Raw genomic sequence first — 20723 nt, forward strand, 5'->3', positions numbered from 1 at the left:
AAGGAAATGGAAAACATTGAGTTATGAATACAAAAAAAAAAAAAAAAAAAAAAAAAAAAAAGATTTCATGTAAACTGGCAGGCCTCATAAGATATCTGTGTGTGGTTTTCATAAACCTACAAAACAGAGGGGAAGGATGATTTTTGAAAAGATCAGCACAAGATGGCTTGTCCAGCAGGATTATCATTACTATTATTAGTAGTATTATTTTAATTTAACATTCTTTGTTTGATATCTACTTTAAATTATTTTTATTATTTTAATTACACATATGTATGTGCATGGGGGTATGCTGTCATGTAACCATTCTCTCTGAGATTAAAGCATTCCATCCTGCAAGGAAGCTCCTTAAGCAGGAAGGTAAGAAACAACTCCAAACAGTCTCTGAAACTTCCCGGATTCACTAGGCCCCTCCCTGCCAGAGTAAGCTATATAAGCCAGGAATCCCCCTCCCATGCAGCACAGCCAAGCTGCAGAGCTGCAGACCAGATCGGCTGCCTGGAAGAAGCAGAAACAAGCCAAGCTTCTTCAAAGAGATTTAGAGCAAGTGAGGCACCTGGAAAGGACAGGCTCCAACCTGCTGAGCGGCCTGTGCAGTGTGCTCCAGGTTCCCAGCTTTGGGAGCTGTCACCTATGCTGGGGTGGGCTTTGGTAATGCAGCTGTTTTTGAGTCATTTCTGTTCCTGTAAGTATCCCCTCACCCATATTCCTGTAAGTAGCCCCTATAAAACTCTGTGGTTTACCACGTTGGACTTGGATGGTGGTGTCCATTCTTTGGTCTGATGTGGGCTCCCAATCTGGTGTGTGTTGTATTCCCCAAGAAGAGGTTTTGTCACATACCATATGTATATGTGACACAAGGCCATGGAAGCCAGAAGTGTCAGATCTCCTGCAGCTGGACTTACATGTGACTGTGAGTTGCCCAATATTGGTGCTGGGAACTGAACCTGTGTCTTATATAAGAGCAGAATGTGTTCATAATTGCTGAGCCATTTCTTCAGCCTCAGATCAGTATTTTTAAAGACTTATTTTTATTATATATGTTTGAGTGCTTGTCTGCAGAAGAGGGAGTCAGACTCCTTGGAACTGGAATTACAACTGTGAGCTAGACTGTGAGTGCTGGGAACTGAACCCAGGTTCTGCAAGACCAGCAAGTGCTCCTAGCCACTGAGGCGTCTTCCCAGCAGCTCCAGGTCAGTATCTGTGGAAGAATTTCCTACTGACTTTATCTAGGGAACGACTATAGCACAGAACTTGTAAAGGACCAGAAACTCCGGCCAGACCTAGGGAGATATGAGAGTAAATTCTGGAAGGACTGGTGAGTCAATCAGCCTTATAAGAGATATCTACCAAAACCCCGTTAACTGACAGTTGACATCTTCTCAGAAGAGAGAATGGAAGAAGGTAGCAAAGAATATGCCCATCTCTGAGCTGATCGTTTTATGGTCAGGATTGCATAGATTCTTTTAATTCTTATTTCTACAAAACCTTTTACCTGCCTATGACTCTTTGTTTGGGTTGTTTTCAGTGCAGAGGACTGTACACAGGGTTCATGCATGCCAGACAAGTGCTTCTATAACTCAGACACATCCCTAGCCCTACCTCACTAGGCGCAAACATTGTGACATTAAAGACTTTTGAAGTATGTGTATTTGTATGCCACATGTGTGCTGGTTCCTCAGAGGGTGGAAGATGGCATAAGATCCCCAGGAGCTGGAGTCACTGACGACTGTGAGCCACCTGATTTGAGCTCAGGTCCTTTGGAAGAACAGCCAGTGTTCTTTTTTTTTTTTTTTTTTTTTTGGTTTTTCGAGACAGGGTTTCTCTGTGTAGCCCTGGCTGTCCTGGAACTCACTCTGTAGACCAGGCTGGCCTCGAACTCAGAAATCCGCCTGCCTCTGCCTCCCGAGTGCTGGGATTAAAGGCGTGCGCCACCACGCCCGGCGTGCAGCCAGTGTTCTTAAACAAAGCTCTCTCTCCAGTCCCTTAATTGAAAAATCAAATGTTTGATTTTTTGGCATGTGTGTGAGGTCAGGGGGCACATGTTTGTGTGAAGGAGCTGGAGGTACAGCAAACTGCTGGAGTAGAGGCAGCTAACAGCACACAAGGGCTGGGAACCTGACCTGAGTCCTCTGGAAGAGCAGCAAGCATTCTTAACCAGTGATCTTTTTAGCCCTGACTAATTTTTTTGTTCTATCTTTAAGACAGGGTTTTACTGTATAGCTCTGGTTGGCCTAGAGCTCACAGAGATTGCTGCCTTCTGAGTGCTGGGTTTAAAGGTGAGTACTACGACACTCAACTGAACACTGACTATTCTTAATTTTTCCTGGTTGAACTATGCAGTGGAGTACAAGTCTTTGAATTTAATCACTTTACACTTTATGTGTTTATATATTATCATCTAAAGATGGAACTACCAAGACATTCTCAAGAGGATACAGAGTCAGCTAAATAGGAAAGAATACGCAAGAGTCATGTTAAGCCTAATAACTAAAGGTTACCCAGTCTACTACTACACGTCAGCTATTATGCTCAATACTTTACATAGATTAGCATAGGTCAACTACCAAAAACTCCTCTGTGGTGGTTTGAATGAGAATGGCCTTCTTAGACTCATATATCTAGATGTCTAGTCACCAGAGAATGAAACTGTTTGAGGAGGTACGGCCTCGCTGGAGTAGGTGTGGCCTTGTTGAAGGGAGTGTGTCACTGGGGATGGGCTTTGAGGTTCAAAGGCCTATGCCAGGTCTAGTGTGTCTCTCAGCTACTGATCTAGCGCATAGCTGTCTGCTTCCCGCCACGACGATCCTGAGCTCGCCCCCTACTGTAGCAAGCCTCAATCTGATCAGAGTTGTACTGGTCATGGTGTCTCTTCAGAGTAACATAACAGAAATAAGATAACATCTTAAGATAGCATCTTAGAAAAAAAAAAAAAAAAAGATAGCATCTTAGAAACTAAGGCTCAAAGAGACAAAGCAGAGTGCCAAGGTGCAATCAGAATTCAACCCAAAAATCTAAGTATTGATTTGCCATGGCATTCCTGTATCTTTGTATGTGTGTGGTTTGTAGGCTTGAACTCTGGGACTTGTGCATGCTCTACCACTGAATCATACACTTAGCCTACAGTATTGCTCTATAAAAATTTGGAAGTATGGGGCTGGAGAGATAGCTCAGTGGTTAAGAGCACTGATTGCTCTTCCAGAGGTCCTGAGTTCAAATCCCAGAAGCCATATGGTGGCTCACAACCATCTATAATGAGACCTGATGCCCTCTTCTGGTGTGTCTGAAGACAACTACAGTGTACTTATATATAAAAAAAAGAAAAAGAAAAAAGTTTGGAAGTATAAGTAGTACATGCTAACTCAACTCTCGGGAAAGAATCTAGAGCACTTCTGGTGGCTAGAGAGATAGAAACTAGAAGAGAAACATTTACAAAAACCTGGCAGAGAGGAGAAACACTTAATAGATCCTTGGTCTAGACCATATTACCACATAGCTTCTAATTGTTCCCCACTCACTTAAGGTCCAAGTACAACACCAAGGGAAAGGCTTCCGGTACCTGTCAACACACGCATGGCTCCATGGACGGCATTTAAGTCTCCGCTCACCAACATTTCCATAAGCAGGTTGAAGAGCTGGGGCCAGGCTTCAGGCCAATCCCAGTGGGCAATGGCGGACACAGCATAGGCCACACTGGAGCGCACTTTGCTTATTGATTCTCTTAACCCATTGGGTAACAGCTCCCGGATGACAATTTTTGCCTGCAGAGGAGGAAGGGCACTTGTCATTAATCAGAGGTGAGCAGTAGGCCTTGGGACGATCTTCACTGCTCAGTTACAGTAGTCACATTTACGAATTCACCAGCTACAGTGCTGTTCACATTGGACATCACACATACAAAACATTCCCACAGTTGTACCAGGTTCTAACCCACAGTTCTAGACCTTGAAACTCATCCTTTTTTGGGTACTCGGATTGGTTGCTTAGCAATTGTACTAAGAAGTATTTTATTTAATTCTCAAGCCCTTCAAAGTTAGTAATTTTAATTCTAATTTTGGAAACTTAAGTAATTGAGTATTCACAGTTAAACATGTCCAATGCTCTCATGGCCTGCAGAAGGGCAGAACGGGATTTGAACACAGTCCCTCCTGATGCTCACTGGTAGCACAGCACTCATTCATAATGCTGCCCACCAATCTACTTTCTTCCTAGTCTTGTTTTCTGGTATCAGGAGTGTTATATTAGTGCTGAGTGCCTTAGGACTATCTCTCCCATCTTTGTAGGCAGATTAACCATGTGTAACCATTAGCCTTTACCCTTTCTGTAGTTTCCGGAGGTCTGAACTTCTCTGATTGGGCACACCAGTGAGTTTCCACATACTGTTTCAAGATGACTGACGCCAGCTGTGAAGACAATAAGCCGTCATGTGCAACAAGAGGCGGGACTTATTTCCACACATAAAACCTACAGTTAGGGTTTGATACATTTGAATCATCTAAGGCTGTACAAAAGTCATATTTTATACATTGTCCTTATTCCTGCTCCTTCCCCTAAGAAAGTTTCTAAGTTATAAGTGAAGGGAAAGTACTTATCATTAGGTCACCCTGGACTTACCTGACGGATTGCCAGTGCCCCCTGAGGATCTACAGTCAGCTCTGCCAGGTGAACACCAAATTCTGAAAAAGAAAAATTTCTTGTGAGGTTAAGGACATTCACAAAGCCACAGCAAACCACTGAGCTCTGACTCTGAAGCCACAAGGGAAGAGTTCAAGAGGAAACCGGACCCAAGCTCCTATAGTGCAAGAGGAAACCTGACCCACTGCTCCTATAGTGCAAGAGGAAACCGGAACCCAAGCTCCTATAGTGCAAGAGGAAANGAAACCTGACCCACTGCTCCTATAGTGCAAGAGGAAACCGGAACCCAAGCTCCTATAGTGCAAGAGGAAACCTGACCCACTGCTCCTATAGTGCAGCAGTGTCAGGAACTGTGACATTAGATTTGAGAAAACCTGGCTCAACACACTTACCCTAAAAAACAAAACAAAACAAGGGTTGCAGAGAACAGTTTTCAATGTGCAATATAAATTTTAGAAAAACAAAACACAACAAAACAGGATTTTGCCAGAACAGTCTTGAATAAGATCTTCCTGCCCCAGCTTTCCAAGTGCTGGGATCATTGGTATGAGTCAAACACCTTATTAACAGTCTTGAACTGCTTATTAAAAGTATGTTATATATGCTCACTACCAAATAAAAATAGACCCATTTACATTTGCAAAGTAATCATTGTTTATTAAGAATGTAAGGTCAGGGGCTGGAGAGATGCCTCAGAGGGTAAGAGCACTGACTGCTCTTCCGAAGGTCCTGAATTCAAATCCCAGCAACCACATGGTGGCTCACAACCACCCGTAATGAGACCTGATGCTCTCTTCTGGGGTGTCTGAAGACAGCTATAGTGTACTTTGTATAATAATAAATAAATCTTTGGGACAGAGTGAGCAGGGACTGGGGCTGACCAGAGCGAGCAGAGATCCTAAATTCAATTCCCAACAACATGAAGGCTCAAACTATTTGTACAACTAGAGTGTACCCATATACATAAAATAAATAAATAAATCTTAGGAAAAAAAAAAAGAATGTAAGGTCAGGGCTGGAGAGATGGCTCAGCGGGTAAAACCACTGACTGCTCTTCCAAAGATCCTGAGTTCAATTCCCAGCAACCACATGGTGGCTCACAACCATCTGTAGTGGGATCTGATGCCCTCTTCTAGTGTGTCTGAAAACAGCTACAGTGCACTCATATACATAAAATAAATAATTCTTTTAAAAAAAAAGAATGTAAGATCATAATTTTATATCTTTCAATCTAGGACTGTGCAGATCAATATAGCCGCCATCAGTCACAAACACTGAGATGGTTGTAAATGTAAACACCACCCTACAATTCAAATTTAGCATGAAAAACAAATAATAATGTTTTTCTTTGCGACAAGAATTTCACTACATAGCCCTGGCTAGCCTAAAACTCATAAAAAGCTCCTAGCCTGCTTCCTGAACGCCAGGATCAAAGGCATGTACAACTCTACAGCCTGAACAAAATAAAACAAAACCAAAATTGATTATACATGGGAATATTTGACATATGACAGTTTAAATAAGTATAGTATTTAACTCATTAGCTAATTTTTAATTAATTAAATCATTTTTTTATTAATTAATTTTCTAGTCTAGGTCTCAGCATGTAGCTCTGGCTGGCCTGGAACTCATGGAGTAAATCAGGCTAACCTCTGGCTCCAGTGTTTAGTGCTGGGACTAAAGATGTGCACCACCATGACCAGTCAGTATTAAAGCTACTACTTAGATTTATCTCTAGGTGTATTCATCTGAATGAATGTATGCCACCACATCTATACAAGTGCCAGTAGGAGAAGGAAGAAGGCATCGGATCGTAAGATTCCTGAAGCTAGAGTTACAGGCAATTGTGTCTCCCAACATGAGTGCTGGAAACAAACTTAGACGTGGTTCTGGAAGGGCAGCAGGTGCTCTTAACCACTGTGCTATCTCTAGCCTTTTAGCATTAAAATTATCTCTACCTATTTCTTTTTTTAAAACCTATGGCTGGTAGGAAATTTAAAATTCTATGTCACCCAAACCACATATCTACACACACTACTGCCTCTGCCCCTCTAAACAAAGCAAACAACCCAGCTAGGTCTCTAGATTTAGGCAAGTTTCAGTTCAAATCTTGAAGCCACCACACCTGTCCTTAGGTAAGCTATTTATCCTTTAAATCCTCAAAGAAGGAATGGTGGTGTCAGTATAACAAATGATCCTATGGGAATTGATTTAACACATGCATGTGGTTGGCCCAAGTCTCTCACACGGTAAAGACACAATTTTGTTACTTATTTTTATTGCCCACCATTGTGTAGGGCTAAAGGGAACTCATCATGTTTCTTCTAGTAGTTCTAGGGCTTTGGTTTCTAACATTTAGGCTTTTAGTCACTGGGGATTGTTTTTCTGTATGGTACAAATGGTTATGCAGCTGTCCCAGCTCCATTTTAAAAGTCCCATCTAGCCAGGTGTGTGGTGGCTCACACCTTTAACCCCAGCATGGAGGCAGAGGCAAGTGGGTCTCTGAGTTCAAGGCAAACCTGGTCTACAGAGGGAGTTCCAGGATAGCCAGGCTACACAGAGAGACTATCTTTATGTCCTCTCCTTTTCACATACTGTCTTTAGTGAGACAGAGTCCTACTGTATGTAGCCAAGGCTGGCCTCCAATTGGCAACAATTCTCCTGCCTTGGTCTCTTAAGAGCTGGGATCACAAGCTACCAAGCCCAGACCATTTGTTTCTTTTTCTTTTGGACAGTATCTAACTGTGTAGTTCACAGTAGCCTTGAACTCAAGATTCTCTTGCCAGCCAGCTTCTTACCAGTTTCTTACCAGCTAAGACTACAAGCATGGAGCATCGAGCCGGCAGTGTTCTTGCATTTTGACTCTGACCTATCACATAATGCCAGATGCAATCTTCCACTTGCAAACTCATGCCGATATACACAAACTGCACCAGATTTTGAAATATATCAGACTTGCAGAGCAGGGGCGCTCTTGTTTTACTCAGTTTCCATAGGTACTTGTATAGGATTTTTAGACTTTTTGTCCTATAACTATTTCCTGTGCTACAGTGTAATATAGAAACTTTATGCAATGGTTACGTGTCTGTGGAGCCTGTCCCTTCTGGGAGGCTTTCCTTTCAATGTTGTTAGTTACTCTTCACTCCCTGGTGTTCTATACAACCCTTACAATCGACCTGTCTAGTTTATCTGAGATGTCCTATTTGAGCTAATTACGGTGTCTTTCCAGTTTGTTCACATGTAATGCAGACTGGAGAGATGGCTCAGCAGTTAAGAGCACTTACTGCTTGCTCTGCCAGAGGACCCAGCTTTGGTTCCCAGCACCCACATGGCAGCTCACAACCTGCTTTAACTCTAGTCTTAGGGATCCAGTGCCCTTTTCTGGCTTCTGAGGGCACTGTATGCACACAGTGTACAGCCATACACGCCGGCAAAACACCCAAGACACACAGAGAAAACCCACAGTATCATCTAGAACAGTGACTCTCTCACATTATCCTGTAACAGATTCTTTGGTTCGTGTTTGTTTTACTCCAAATTACAACATCTTTTTTCTCTGTGTAACAAACCCTGGCTGTCCTGTACTCAAATTAATTTATTTCTTGCAACAGGAGGGATGGAAGCTGGGGCTTCTTGCTCGGCAAGTATTCTGCTGCTGAGTTAGCCTCCAGCCTCTCTAAGCTGAAGTTCTTGGTCCTTTTCTATCGCTCCCATTCTGTCACTCATGAAGAATGAGGCTGTCTATAAAACCATGATAAAACGGGCTTTCCTTTTAATACATGAATTAAATGCTTAAATCACAAACACTTAAAACCTTTAGAATCATCTCTATAGATACTGAAATTCAATCTGATTCCTATGATTATTTTAGTTAGTTCAGATTCTAGGTAAATATAAAAAGCCCTCTTCTTGTCATAGAAGAAACAGGTGTGTAAACCCAACCATGTCTGAGTCAGCTCTTAGCATGGACTCTAGCAAACACACCTGGCCTATTTACCACCAAGAAGACCCTTGTTTTAGTTTGGTTTTGAGATGGGGACCTCACTATTTCTCACTCTGTAGACCAGGCTGGCCTCCAACTCAAGAAATCTTTGCCTCCAGTAGTGCTAGGATTGAGGGTGTGCACCACTACACCCAGATGTATTAAGACCTCTTAAACGCTAATGTTTAGGTTTAATTTAATGCAAACCATCTCACCAGACCAAGGTAAAAATCCATTTTTAAAAGAACAGGTAGCCCAATAAGATAGTCCAGCCAGCTAAAGCACTGGCATTAAATCTGATGCCTGAACGTGATCCCTGGAACCCACATGGTTAAAGGAGAGCCAACCCTAACAAGTTCTCTTCTGATCTCCATATACAAGCCGCGGCACAACCCCATCTCCATAAGTACATAAATCTATCAATCAGTCAAATAGAAGGAATACTTCTAGTAAAGGCACCCACACTTGCAATCCAGATAGTTAGTGTGGTAGCAGACATTAACCTCATGCCTTGAATTTAAACTGTCTTGGTCTCCCTGGACATGGTAATCGGTTCTAGTGTGCCTCATGCGACTTCCTTCATCAGAGTGACCTACAAACATATTCATAAACTACTTGGAACACATAGAACTTTCTTTTATGGTGCTATTTACATAACATTTATGTGTGTTTTAAAAGTTCCTGGCATAAGCTTAATTTTTGTATCATTCCCATAGGTCCCGTAGGGACAAACTAAAATGAGGCAAAAAATAAGCAAAACAGTCAATCATACAGCATGAAAAGATCCTGAGGAAGAGGAGTTTTTGAGAAGGTTTTGAAATTTGAGTTTAAACTCTAAAGTGTGAATAAATTTGAATGACCATCTTTGCAATGAGGACACTGCTGCTTGTGGCTCTAGGGTGACAGAGGACTAAGGAAGGAAATGTCTCTCATCACCAGTCCACCCAGGTGCCAAGCAGAAGACCCAGCAGCGTACTCCAGAACACTGCACACAGGTCCGGGGCAGCTGAGGTCCCGTGTCACTGACTGGAGACTGTGAAGGCTATTTTCCAAGAAGCTTGCTTCCACGAAAGGTTTTTCCGTGTCTGAGCCAGGAGGAAGCAGCCTTCTAGTGAGGGTCACATCGCTGGGAGCTTCTCTGCCACTGTCCTAGGGAAACTGTGTCTGGTAACCCAGGAAAGACACACCTCACACTCCACTCAGCAGCTAGACAGTAGAGGATGCCGAGAACAGAGATTAGCCTAAGGTTAAGATCTATATGGAGGGCCTAAGAGCAAGTCAGCCAAGAGTTTCCACTACACATATCTTAAGATGAGTTTTCTACAAAAGTTTATTTCTTTCACCTAAGGGAGGAGGTTGAAAGTTCAACTAGTACAAATGCCTGTTTAAGAGTCTCCTGGGCAAGATGACTTGCAGACTAACTTGGCAAATTAAGACAAGATTTAAAGCAGAATGGTCAGAACACATTCTCTTCTCTAAGTTCCCAGAATTTCTAAACCAGTAAGCTTCACATTTTATAGACAAAAAAAAAAAAAAAACCACCAACAAAAAAAACAACCCTAATTTGCAGGAGGCAACGGTAGGGTATGAAAAAGGGCATTTCTGCCTAACTTGTATAGCTCTGAGAAAAGTATCATACTAAAAACTGTAACTTCCACAAAAGTTGATGAAGGACTGTTTCCAATGACAATGATGGTATGGTACTGATAATGAGGTCTGCTCTAAGATTAATGCAGAGAATGAAAGACTTTGAGGTTGACAGTGTGATCAAAAGAGCAAACAAACAAACAAACAAACAGCTGTTGAGTTCACTGTTTGGCAGAACCACGATCAACACAGGTTGTTTCTTCACAAAGCTGACTTCTGTCTGAGGGCAGAGAACCCCATCTAAGATAGCATGGAACCTCATTTGAAGACTTGTACTGACAGAATCTATACAGTAACTTTTGGGGGAAAAAGCCAACTATCTGTTCAAAAAAGAAACATTTTAATGAAAGCAGAGAAAGCACAAGAGACATGTACACTGGACTTCTGCCTGGAAGAGACTAATTCAGGTTAAATGAAGATTCAATCTAAGACACTGAACCAAAGAGCATTGCTGTGAGAGCTATAGGAATTACTAGAGCCATTCTGTCAGGGACCACATTTCCCCTTAGCTCCCATTGCCAAGATGAAACAGGAAGAGCCTTCTTTGGTTAATTGAAATTTTTTTCACCTGACTTTACCGGGTGCCTCCACTTCAGACAGACATCCTCTGAGCTTTCTAAGGAACCCTTTGCCTTCTCTTTACCTTCTAGTCTCATTTTCAATGTTAGACTTATTTTCTAGTCTTTTGGATGTTTGTTCTTCCTTTCTGGTGATCTTGGCCCTACTTTCTCTTACCCTATTTGGCAACAAATATCTGTGGCAACAAAGACTTTGGCTTAGAAGGAAAAATGTAAAAGAGGGCAGGGAGGACAAAGGAGAATTTAAGAAATGCACACCACTGCTCTCAAGGATCTAGGAGAGAGATTGAAGATCTGACAGTGTCTCGATAGCCAACCTCAGGGAGAACTGAACAGAGACCATCTGTAGGAAAGTTTTACGCAGCACTCTGGAGAAGCCCCCTCTCGCTCATGGGGATAGGTAACCACCACAAAACCATAGCTTAAAGGGAAAAGAAAACTCTACCACTGGCCTTTTTCCGAGCGTGGCCGCCTTCCGCTCGGTTCAGTGCCTGCCACATGCCCAGGAGTGCGTCTGGATCCTTGCAGGGTGCCCTTCGCAGGTGGACAGTGCTTATGCTATACTGTAAGAAAGCCAGAAAAGTGCCCATGAGAACCAGAAAGCATTTCCAGCCAGCAGGATCATCTCTCTAGGCATCTAAGATGGGAAAACCATCATATATAACTGAGTAGCATCTGAATGCCAGGGAATTATCCACATCCTCTGGTCAATGCAATGGCGGGAGATGAAAAGGAAGCATGGATTCTCTGTGAAGCAAGGGCAGAAAAGACTGGGCTGGGACTACAGCTCAGTGGTAGAATGCGTGCCTGGCTAGAATGCATAAGGCCCTGGGTTCAACCCTAAGCATAGAAGAAAAAAGGAAGAAAAGAAAAAGAAAAAAGACAAAAAATGTATTTAAGGGCAAATGATGTGTGTGAGTGGAGGTGTGCATGTATTCATTTCTAACAAAAATAAGTAGCAAGAGGAAAAAAAGACAGGTCTAAACCTAGTTATTTTTACAAAAATCTCAGCTCTGCTAGCTAGAGAACACAGGACTGTACGTGGAAGGTACTCATTCTAGCACTTAGGGTGTTCTTCTTGAAGCAAAGTAGGGAACTGAAGGAGGAAAGAGGTAAAGCATCAACATGCCAGAAACAAAGAGGTGACATCAGAAAGCAGTCTCACCATACGCGGAATTAGAACAGTGGAAGAGGAAGAGGAAGAAGAGGGAGAGGGAGGAAGAGGAGGAGGAGGAAGAGAAGAAGGAGAAGGAAAGGAAAGATGAAGGAGAAGAAGAAGCAGCAGAAGCAGCAGCAGCAGCAGTTGTTGACAGAACACTAAGATTCAGAGTCAATAGACCTTTGGGAATCTACACATCTCTTGTCTGATGCTCATGTTAATGAATGCTTGACATATGTCTGTCTACAAATGAAACAATTACAAGAACATGCTAATAAATAAAAACACTTTTACTTTTACCCTATGTGGGCAGAACTAAATTTTTACAAACTCTGCTAATCGAACTCAAACTCTAATCCTCTTAGGAAAAAGGGGACACTTGTCTGCTGGCTACCACAAGACTCCAAGTGACAAGGAGGCTCTAACTATGCAAAGTCTGCAGGCTCCCCTAGATCCCAGTGCTTAGGGACAGGGCAAGAGCAGGAGCTCAAGAAACCTGCTGAGGACATCTGGCCAACACAGCAGCAAGTGGGTGGATCTGACACACACACGCACACACACACAGAGCTCTTGAGCTTCTAAGACTATGTGTTCATTCTGGATAATGTAAAAGCTGATAGTGAAGATACCAGCTGCAAGACAACAGGAATGATCGGAATGCAACTTCCGCTCTATTTCTTAAGGAAAGTACTTTTTTGAATCTCATCTATCGGATTGGGGATGTAGCTAGGGAGCAGAATACTTGCCTAGCACACACAAGGCCCCAAATTCAACCCTCAACACTAGAGGGAAAATTCTATTTCTGACATAATTTGGCCAGAACTTCATCCTTTCCTGCCCTACCCGCCTAGGAGGTAACAATTGATGTGCCTTTTCCCCACCAGTTAGAGACCCTTGAAGTAATGTTCGAGTGGAGCTCATCAGCTGGCAACCAAGAAAGGCACACACCTTTCCCGCAAATATAACAGGTCATACAACTGGCGGTGGTGGTGGTGGTGCACGGCTTTAGTCCAAGCATTCGGGAGACAGACACAGAGGTGGGTGGATCTCTGAGATCAAAGCCAGCCTGGCCTACAGAGTGAGTTCAAGGATAGCCAGGGCTAAACCTGTCTCAAGAAAAGAAAAGAAAAGAAAAGAAAAGAAAAGAAAAGAAAAGAAAAGAAAAGACAACCCTAAAATCTTAGAATCCACGTGGATCTAGTGCCCTATGCCTCGGTGAGGCATAGCAAATGGCCCACAGCGTGGCTCTTGGAAGGGAGAGGGACTGGATCTGATATGTTACTTGACCCTGTGCTCTACTGACACAGAAAAGAAAATTATCAAAACACAAAAATAAGATACCAACTCTCATTAACTTCAGGTTTTAAGGAAGGATGTTTTCAATGACCAGAAAGCAAGGCTCATCCTTTTGGAACAGAACTAGAACTGAAAAGCAATTCCAAGGGTGCAAATCACTTATTCACTCATCTGCAAGAAAGGCTTCTGATTTTGGCCCATGAGGCCTTTTCATTACAGAAACAATTTCCTCACCATCCAGGACTAAGAAGCTCGTGAACTCCCCCTAGGAGACCAGGTGCTGTCACATTTCATGTAAAGAAGGGCCACAGCCAAAGAAGCTGTTAGAAGCGAACCTTTAGAAAGTACCTCAGAGTTAGCCAGTATGTAAAATTGGAGATGCTCAGGACCCAGTGGGAGAGATTACTGTTAAAGACCCCTCCCAGAAAAGACTCTTAAGGAATGAACCACTATCCTCTAAATAAAAACAGGTATAGAAGGGGACAAGACTATTTTAAAGCCGCTGAAGAGTCCAATATTACTATATTCAACTCCAGACTTGATCCACCTCTGTAACCACATTCTGAGCTTGAGTCATATACCTCACTACCAGCCGCCATTCCTCTTACTGTATCAGAGCTTGCCCCTGCCTCTCAGCAGGCCACTCACACATTATCAGTAGGTTATGGGGACAGGAGGGAGAACTGAGGTGGCCTTTATCAATTTACTCATCAGTGATCAGATCGAAATTCTGTACTTTTGATTTCAAGATTCCAAAAGGAAACAAGAGTAGGTGACAAGAACTTCAAAACGATCTCAAGGACTGTATAGGTGGCTGTGCCCTAGATGAGGCCATAGCATCTGGCTATGAGTTGAAGAAGAAATCAGAGTAAGACTAGAACTACTGTACAGTCTAAACATAAGCCGGCCTTTCACAGTTAGGGTGTCAGCCATACATTTGGGATTAGCTCAAACACTGGGTATCATTCATGGGAGGTTTAATTAAGGATCGGTTTGCATCAGACCAGCAACTAAATGCACGTAACAAGTAAGGTTTCTGCCCATCAGCGTTCTTTCTTTATACCGAGGGAGGCAGAGGCATGAACTGTAAAGTCAAGGAATTTGACCTAGAAACCTCAGGACAAGTTATGTGCTTCGTTCCAATAGCTTTCTTCCATCCACGGTTCCCTCTCTCAAGAGCCTGGTATGTTATAAAACTACACCTGGCCTTTCAAAATTGTCTCTAACCTATTAGATCCCAAATCCCAATAGTCCCAACAGAAGGAAACTTGCCTTCAATAGTTGGTCATATAAGAGGATATAAAAACTAAATTCAAGGGAGGTTCCCCCACCACATCCACTTCTTTTCAATAAAAATAAGTCCTACAGGAGTATTAACTCAAGGCTTTGAGGGTGGTTGGTCAAATATGGAAACAATCTCCCGTATTTCTGAAGAAGCCTAAGTTTAAGGAGCAGTGGAAATATTCCCTTGAGCTTGGGGATTCCGAGGATCTGGAATTCCGAATCAAGTATGTTTCTTACATAAAGACCAAGGAGACTTGACCCTTTTTTCTGTTCTTTGTAAAAACAGGCCCGCTGAAAGCCCACTAAACAGGAAATTAAGAGAAAACGTCAAGCTAATAGTTTCTTCTCTAACACGTTAAAGAACATAACGGGAGGATGAGAACAAAGAATCTAAAACAAAGGAAGATCGGTTTCTGTACATAGAAATGCACAGTATTTAATAATTGCCATTAAGTCTTTAAAAAACAAAACAAAACAAAAACCGGGAAGCATGGTCGGAAAGTGAAGCGTCGTATGCATCGGATTGAGTTGATTTCTAGGAAAACGTGATGTGTCTGAACAACCAGCCAGATTTAAAACTCTGATGCAGAAACTTGTTCGATGGTGGCCGCCTCCTTAAGGGCCTTACCTCTGGCTCTTCTCTAGCTCCCTTCCCTGATCCCACTACAACCGAGCTGGTGAAGAAAACGGCAAAAAGACCTTGTCTCGGGCTCAGAGATCATCTAGATTGCGCGACACCGCCAGCACCTCGTCGAACTCCATTTCTGTCCTCGGCAGAACCCCGCCACTATCTATCTTTTCAAGTCTTCCCCCACCCCATCCACGCTAAGGCTCCACCTCCCCCGACCCTTTCCTTTCAGACGCGCCACCCTTCTTCTAGGACTTTCCCAGCCACCAGCGGCACCCCCACCCCCACGTTTCCTAATCCACTCCTGACGCCCACCTCTCAGCTGGCTCAAGATCCCCAAATCCCTGCGGTCAGCGGACTGTGCGGTCGGCCCCGGTCCGAACCATCCTCGTGACGGTCCCGCCTCACTCACCCTCTGTCACCTCCAGCACCTTAATCTGCTCCTCTGCAGCCGCCCGCACCTCCTGCACGGGGGACAGGATTCCGGTGAGGGTATCCACCAACGCCTCCTTCAATCCCTGTGCCACTGGACCCGGCAGCCCAGAAGCAGCACCAGCTGCCGCCGCTGCCGCCATCTTTCCTCCCCTCAGCCCGCCAGCCCCGCGGCCGGGACCCGCCACCGAATGACGGCTCCCGCGTACGGCCAATCCGCGAAGCCGCGCCTGCGCACCTAAGTACGCGGGAGCGGGCGGGGGGCGGGGATAGAGCGCAGCCTCCGGAGACAGCGCCTTCTGCTGCCGGAACCGAACCGCGATTCGCCGGCCAGGAAAGCTTGGGACGTCTATGCACACACAGAATTCTCATAACGGTTTGTAGTCCTGAAGTCGCACGCGCTGTTAGAAAACGCGCTTGGAATAAAGGCGCGTAACCTTTGATAGCAAGGCCCTGATGGCAAGGGAGCAAGAAAGCTAATCCCGAGGGCGTGAGCACAGAAGGCCCTGCACTTGTCTGCTGTGGATTGTAGTGGGCACAGAAAAGATGCCCTCCCTCGCCCTCGCCCTCGCCCATCACCGCTCTCTACCTGCATGATTCTAGGCCCAGATTTAAGATGAGTTAGGACAGAGGTCGGTCTTTAAGGAAGGGGGTCAGAATAACATCTTTTAAAAACTAACACCCCTCCCCTCAACTAAAAACCGCAGTTATTCAGTTGGCTCCGTTTACAGTTTAGCTTTAGAGATCCTAAGATGCTGGGGAGCGGACAGGGAAAAGGAGACATGCAGAAGAACTGAAGTGAAATTGGCAGTGGGGAGTGGTCACTTTAGAAAAATCCAGTCTTCTAGCTTTTTAGCTTAGATGAACCCAATGTCAAAAAGGGCTGTCCAGGGGAGAATACCTACAGGCGAAGGAGCATTTTTCTAGAATGATTTTTTTTAAAAAAAAAATATTATCTACCTATTTGTCGTTATCTTGTTTTGAGACAAGGTCGTATGTGGCCCAGACTAGCCTCAAACTTGCTCTGTAGCCCACACTGGCCTTGAACTCCCTGATCTTGATCTTTCTGTTTTCACCTCCCCCATTGCAGAGATTGCAGGTATGTGCCACCACACACGGCTCTAGAGTGATTCTTCATGTGACTACTATGAGTGAATCCTGCAAATATATAACATTACTTAATTTTTAAAAAGTGCTGGGAGAAGCCAGATGAAAGACACCCAAGCACCTACCGTGGCTACCACTACGATGGATGAATGTGTGATGGGGAGATGGGGAGTGTGGTGGAGATGGAAGAGAAAACCAAGCTGAAGGGTTCATACACTGTGGAGAAAGGTGGAACTGGGGACTTGAAGGTGGTGAAGAATAGGGGGATATGAGGAGGCCATGCTGAGGTCCTGGCCCCAGCTGCCCCCAAGGGCCATGTCTGGGTTCTTGGTCCTGCTGCAGCTGGAGTTGCAGTCTGTGTCAATGTCTGGCACCTGAATTAGCATCAAAGGCAAAGTGGATGTCAGTGGTCTGGGCTGCTACCAGAGACCGTGTGGATATCTGAGAGGCATGCTACCAGAGGGAGCAGAGACATGCAAATCTGAATGGCTGCACTTGATACCGTGGGACATCTGGACCCATACTGCTGCGGGGGTCCACATGTCTGGGTTCGAGGTCCTATGGCAACCAGGTCTGTGTTGATATCCCGGGCTGTTTTACCACCAAAGGCCATGCAGATGTCCCTGGTCAGGACTGCTGCCTGAGGCACTGTTCTGAGCTGGCCCTGCCCCTCGCCTGGGCAACATAGTAGAGCTGACCCTGAGGGCAAGGGACCGGTAAGCTAGCCCTGAGGACATGAACACAGAAGGCCCTGCACCTGTCTGCTGTGGATTGTAACGGCAAGGGAGAGATGCCCTTACCCCACCCGACCCCTCTCTACCTGCAGTAGGTGGGAGAGCTGGCCCTGCCCCTCTCCTTAGGAGAGTGGGCCCTGCACATTGCCTGGGCAGCACAGTAGAGCTGGCCCCAGTGTCGAAGGCACCGATGAGACATCCATGAGGATCTGAGAGAAGAGTTGAGACTGCCTCTTACTGGCTGTGCCGCTGAGCTACTGGAGAGCTTACCCTGGTGGTGCAGGGGCAGGCTGTCCAACTCAGCTACTTCCCAGGCCCAGATCCAGGGCTTTGAGTTTGCCTAATCCAACATCTACCCCATCTATGATCTGCTAGAGTATGTAAAGGGGCTGGTCCTGCAGATCCAGAGCTGCAGGGTCTCCACGACACAGACCAACAACAGGAGATCTGAGAGGAGTCCCCATGAGGATCCAGGAGTGGTAGTGTAGCAGAAGCTAGAGCCCTCGCAACAGACCAAGGACTCTCTGCAAAGAACATTTGCAAGTAAAGATGTGTGGACAAAGGGGTGTACTGAGTGACACACTGTGACATACTACAGTTCCCACAACTAGATGTTTGAGGTTTTCTTGTTTTGTTTTTTATTCTATTTTACTGGGGGGAGGGATTTGCAAGGGTGGAGAGCAGATATGAAGGGATGGGAAGATAAGTGGAATTGGGGTACATGATGTGAAATTCACAAAGAAATCAATAAAACATTTTTTAAAAGTGTGTGTTTGTGTGTGTGTGTGTATGTGCACGCGCACCTTGGGATACCTGTAGAGGTCAGAGGATAACTTAGTGTGGAGTTTATCTTCCGCCCCCTTTATGTAAGAGTGAACTCAGGTTGTCAGGTGTGACAAGTACTTCACTGCCCCCTGAGCCATCTAGTTAGCCCAACATCCTGGGAAATCACGATGGAAGGGCTAAGGGAAAAAGAGTACTTTAATATGGCTATCCAGGGTGGCCAAGGAAATGGCCACAACCTAAAGCCTCCACCCAACAGAGCAAGTGGAGGAGATTGGAGCAAGGGATTAAACTGCAGGCCACACTCGGTGGCAGGAGGGATGGAGTGACTTATGCTGTTGGCACTTGGAGCAGGTGTTTCTTGGTAAGCTGCTATGATTTAGTGCCTTAGATGCGAGTACTTTCTAGGAACATTTCTCTTATTCACAAGTGGTGAAGGAAACCAGCTAGCAGTTTCAAAAGACAGCTCAAGACTGGTTGCTAAACTGATAATGACTGCAGCTTAAACGGCCTAATCTGAAAATTCTTTGAAAATAACATTCTTGAGGAGTGCTCTAAACCCATCTGTCACCTCCTGGTTGTCAAAAGAGGGCCAAGGTGGCCTGTGTCACCATGGTGCTTTCAGAGGAAAGAGAGTGCCTCTTGATTCTGCAGCTCCATAGTGGGGAACAGCAAGGCTTATTTCCTCCCGTGTCACAGTGGCCAGGAGGAACTGAACTCCATTAAAATAGCTGTCCTTGGAGGCAAGTTCCGTTTTGCCTCCAAAAGAAAACGTGTTCCTCAACCTTCCTAATGCTGTGACCCTTTAATAGTTACTTTGTGATCCCCAAACTATATTTATGTTGCTCCTTCATAACTGTAATTTCGTTACTGTTATGAATTGTAATGGAAATATCTGATATGCAGGATATCTGATATGTGACCCCACATATCAGAAAGGGTATGAAAGGGTCATTCAACCCCCAAAGGGGTCTCGGCCCACAGATTAAGAGCTGTTGGTCTAGAGGCTAGATGGAGAACTCAAGACCTTTCCCCCGACCCTCAAGCCTGGAAGCCTTGCTTTCTGGTAAGGGAAGCTGTCATAGTTAGCTTCAGCTATTAACTTGACACAAACTAGAATTACCTGTGAAGAAAGGACCTCAACTGAAGAATTAACTGCATCAGACTGGCCTGTAGCCAAGTTTGGGAACCATTTCTTAATTGCTAATTGACATAGTGGAAGCCAGCCCACTGTAGTTAGTTCCATCCCCAGGCAGGTGGGCCTAGGCTAAGACCAAAGGGAGCAATCCAGTAAGCAGCACTCTTAAGTGGCTGTGGGTCCAAGCCTCTTCCTAGAGTTCCTGGCCTTGGCTTCCCTGTATAATGGACTATAACCTGTAAGATGAAAGAAAAACCCTCCCCACGTTGCTTTTGCTCATATAATCTGCAGCTGAAATAAAGCAGAAGAGAACTGTCCACAGTGTACAAAGTAGGGTTCTCTCCTGCCCACAAATCAGAAGTAAAAAGACTCCTGCTTATTAGCATTTGGTCAGGGTAGTTTAAAAGCAGGTGGGGTTTGCTTCTGAGTTAGGCAAAGGACCACGAGCTATCTGTCATAGCATACCAAGCATTAAGATAGATGGACACAGAAACCAAGCAGAGAGTGGGCTAGGAAACCAGAGGACAATACAGGAGATAACTTTATTGAAACGCAAATGGCAGCGAACAGATGAATTCTGCTGGATGGAGACATGCCTGGTCGGCAGAGGACCCAGGGAAGGGTAGCCTCAGTGGCGATGGAGGAAGGCCGTTTCAGCTGGCCAAGGCATGGATTTCATTTTCAACCAATTTTTTTTTTCATTTAAAATGAATTACTGAGGGGACAGCCCAGCTCTCTTCATGATTGTTACCGCAACTATATACAACAATTTGCTTTCCAGATTCAGTTCTGCCTTTTCTACATCAGGTATAAAAGGGGACAGATTGGAATGGTGAGGGTCAAATGAGAAGAAAATAAGACAAACACACAGACACACACATATCCTGGTTTGGGATTTTTCTACCCAGTAAGTTTTAAAAAGTGAACATTCTTGCCCATCCTCCACCTGAGGAATGCCGTGCATTTGAGAAACAGACTCTTACATGAGCAGTGCTGTGTAAAACAGGATAGGGAGGGGGAGGAAAGGAAGCCACCAGGGCCTGGAACTCACTATAAATTTGTTTTGTTAAAAGCAATAAACCGAACAGCATTAGGAAGTGGGGTGGGGTTCAGCAGAGCTGTATCGGAAACTGGCTGCCGGGTGGGAGTTTGCTCTTTTTATCTTCCTTCTTAGAGAAATGCCATGGAAGCAGGATGATGTCACAGGAGCTGGGATGCAGGGAGGCAGGATGAGGCCACAGGAGCTGGGATGCAGGGAGGCAGGATGAGGCCACAGGAGCTGGGATGCAGGGAGGCAGGATGAGGCCACAGGAGCTGGGA

General features: G+C 44.7%; 1 protein-coding gene across 1 annotated transcript in view; it reads right to left on the reverse strand.

Annotated features, from left to right (window-relative positions):
* The window catches only part of Ipo9 (importin 9), a 50617-nt gene extending 34808 nt beyond the window's left edge, over positions 1 to 15809 (reverse strand). The window contains exons 1-4 of the mRNA XM_029475586.1: positions 15622 to 15809; positions 4615 to 4676; positions 4317 to 4403; positions 3560 to 3761 (exon numbers count right to left, since the gene is read on the reverse strand). Coding sequence (XP_029331446.1) covers positions 3560 to 3761; positions 4317 to 4403; positions 4615 to 4676; positions 15622 to 15784 — 514 coding nt within the window. The 5' untranslated portion in view covers positions 15785 to 15809. The remainder of the gene's footprint in view (positions 1 to 3559; positions 3762 to 4316; positions 4404 to 4614; positions 4677 to 15621) is intronic.
* Positions 15810 to 20723: the final 4914 nt, after the last annotated feature.

Source organism: Mus caroli, chromosome 1 (assembly GCF_900094665.2).
Source record: "Mus caroli chromosome 1, CAROLI_EIJ_v1.1, whole genome shotgun sequence".
NCBI lineage: Eukaryota > Metazoa > Chordata > Mammalia > Rodentia > Muridae > Mus > Mus caroli.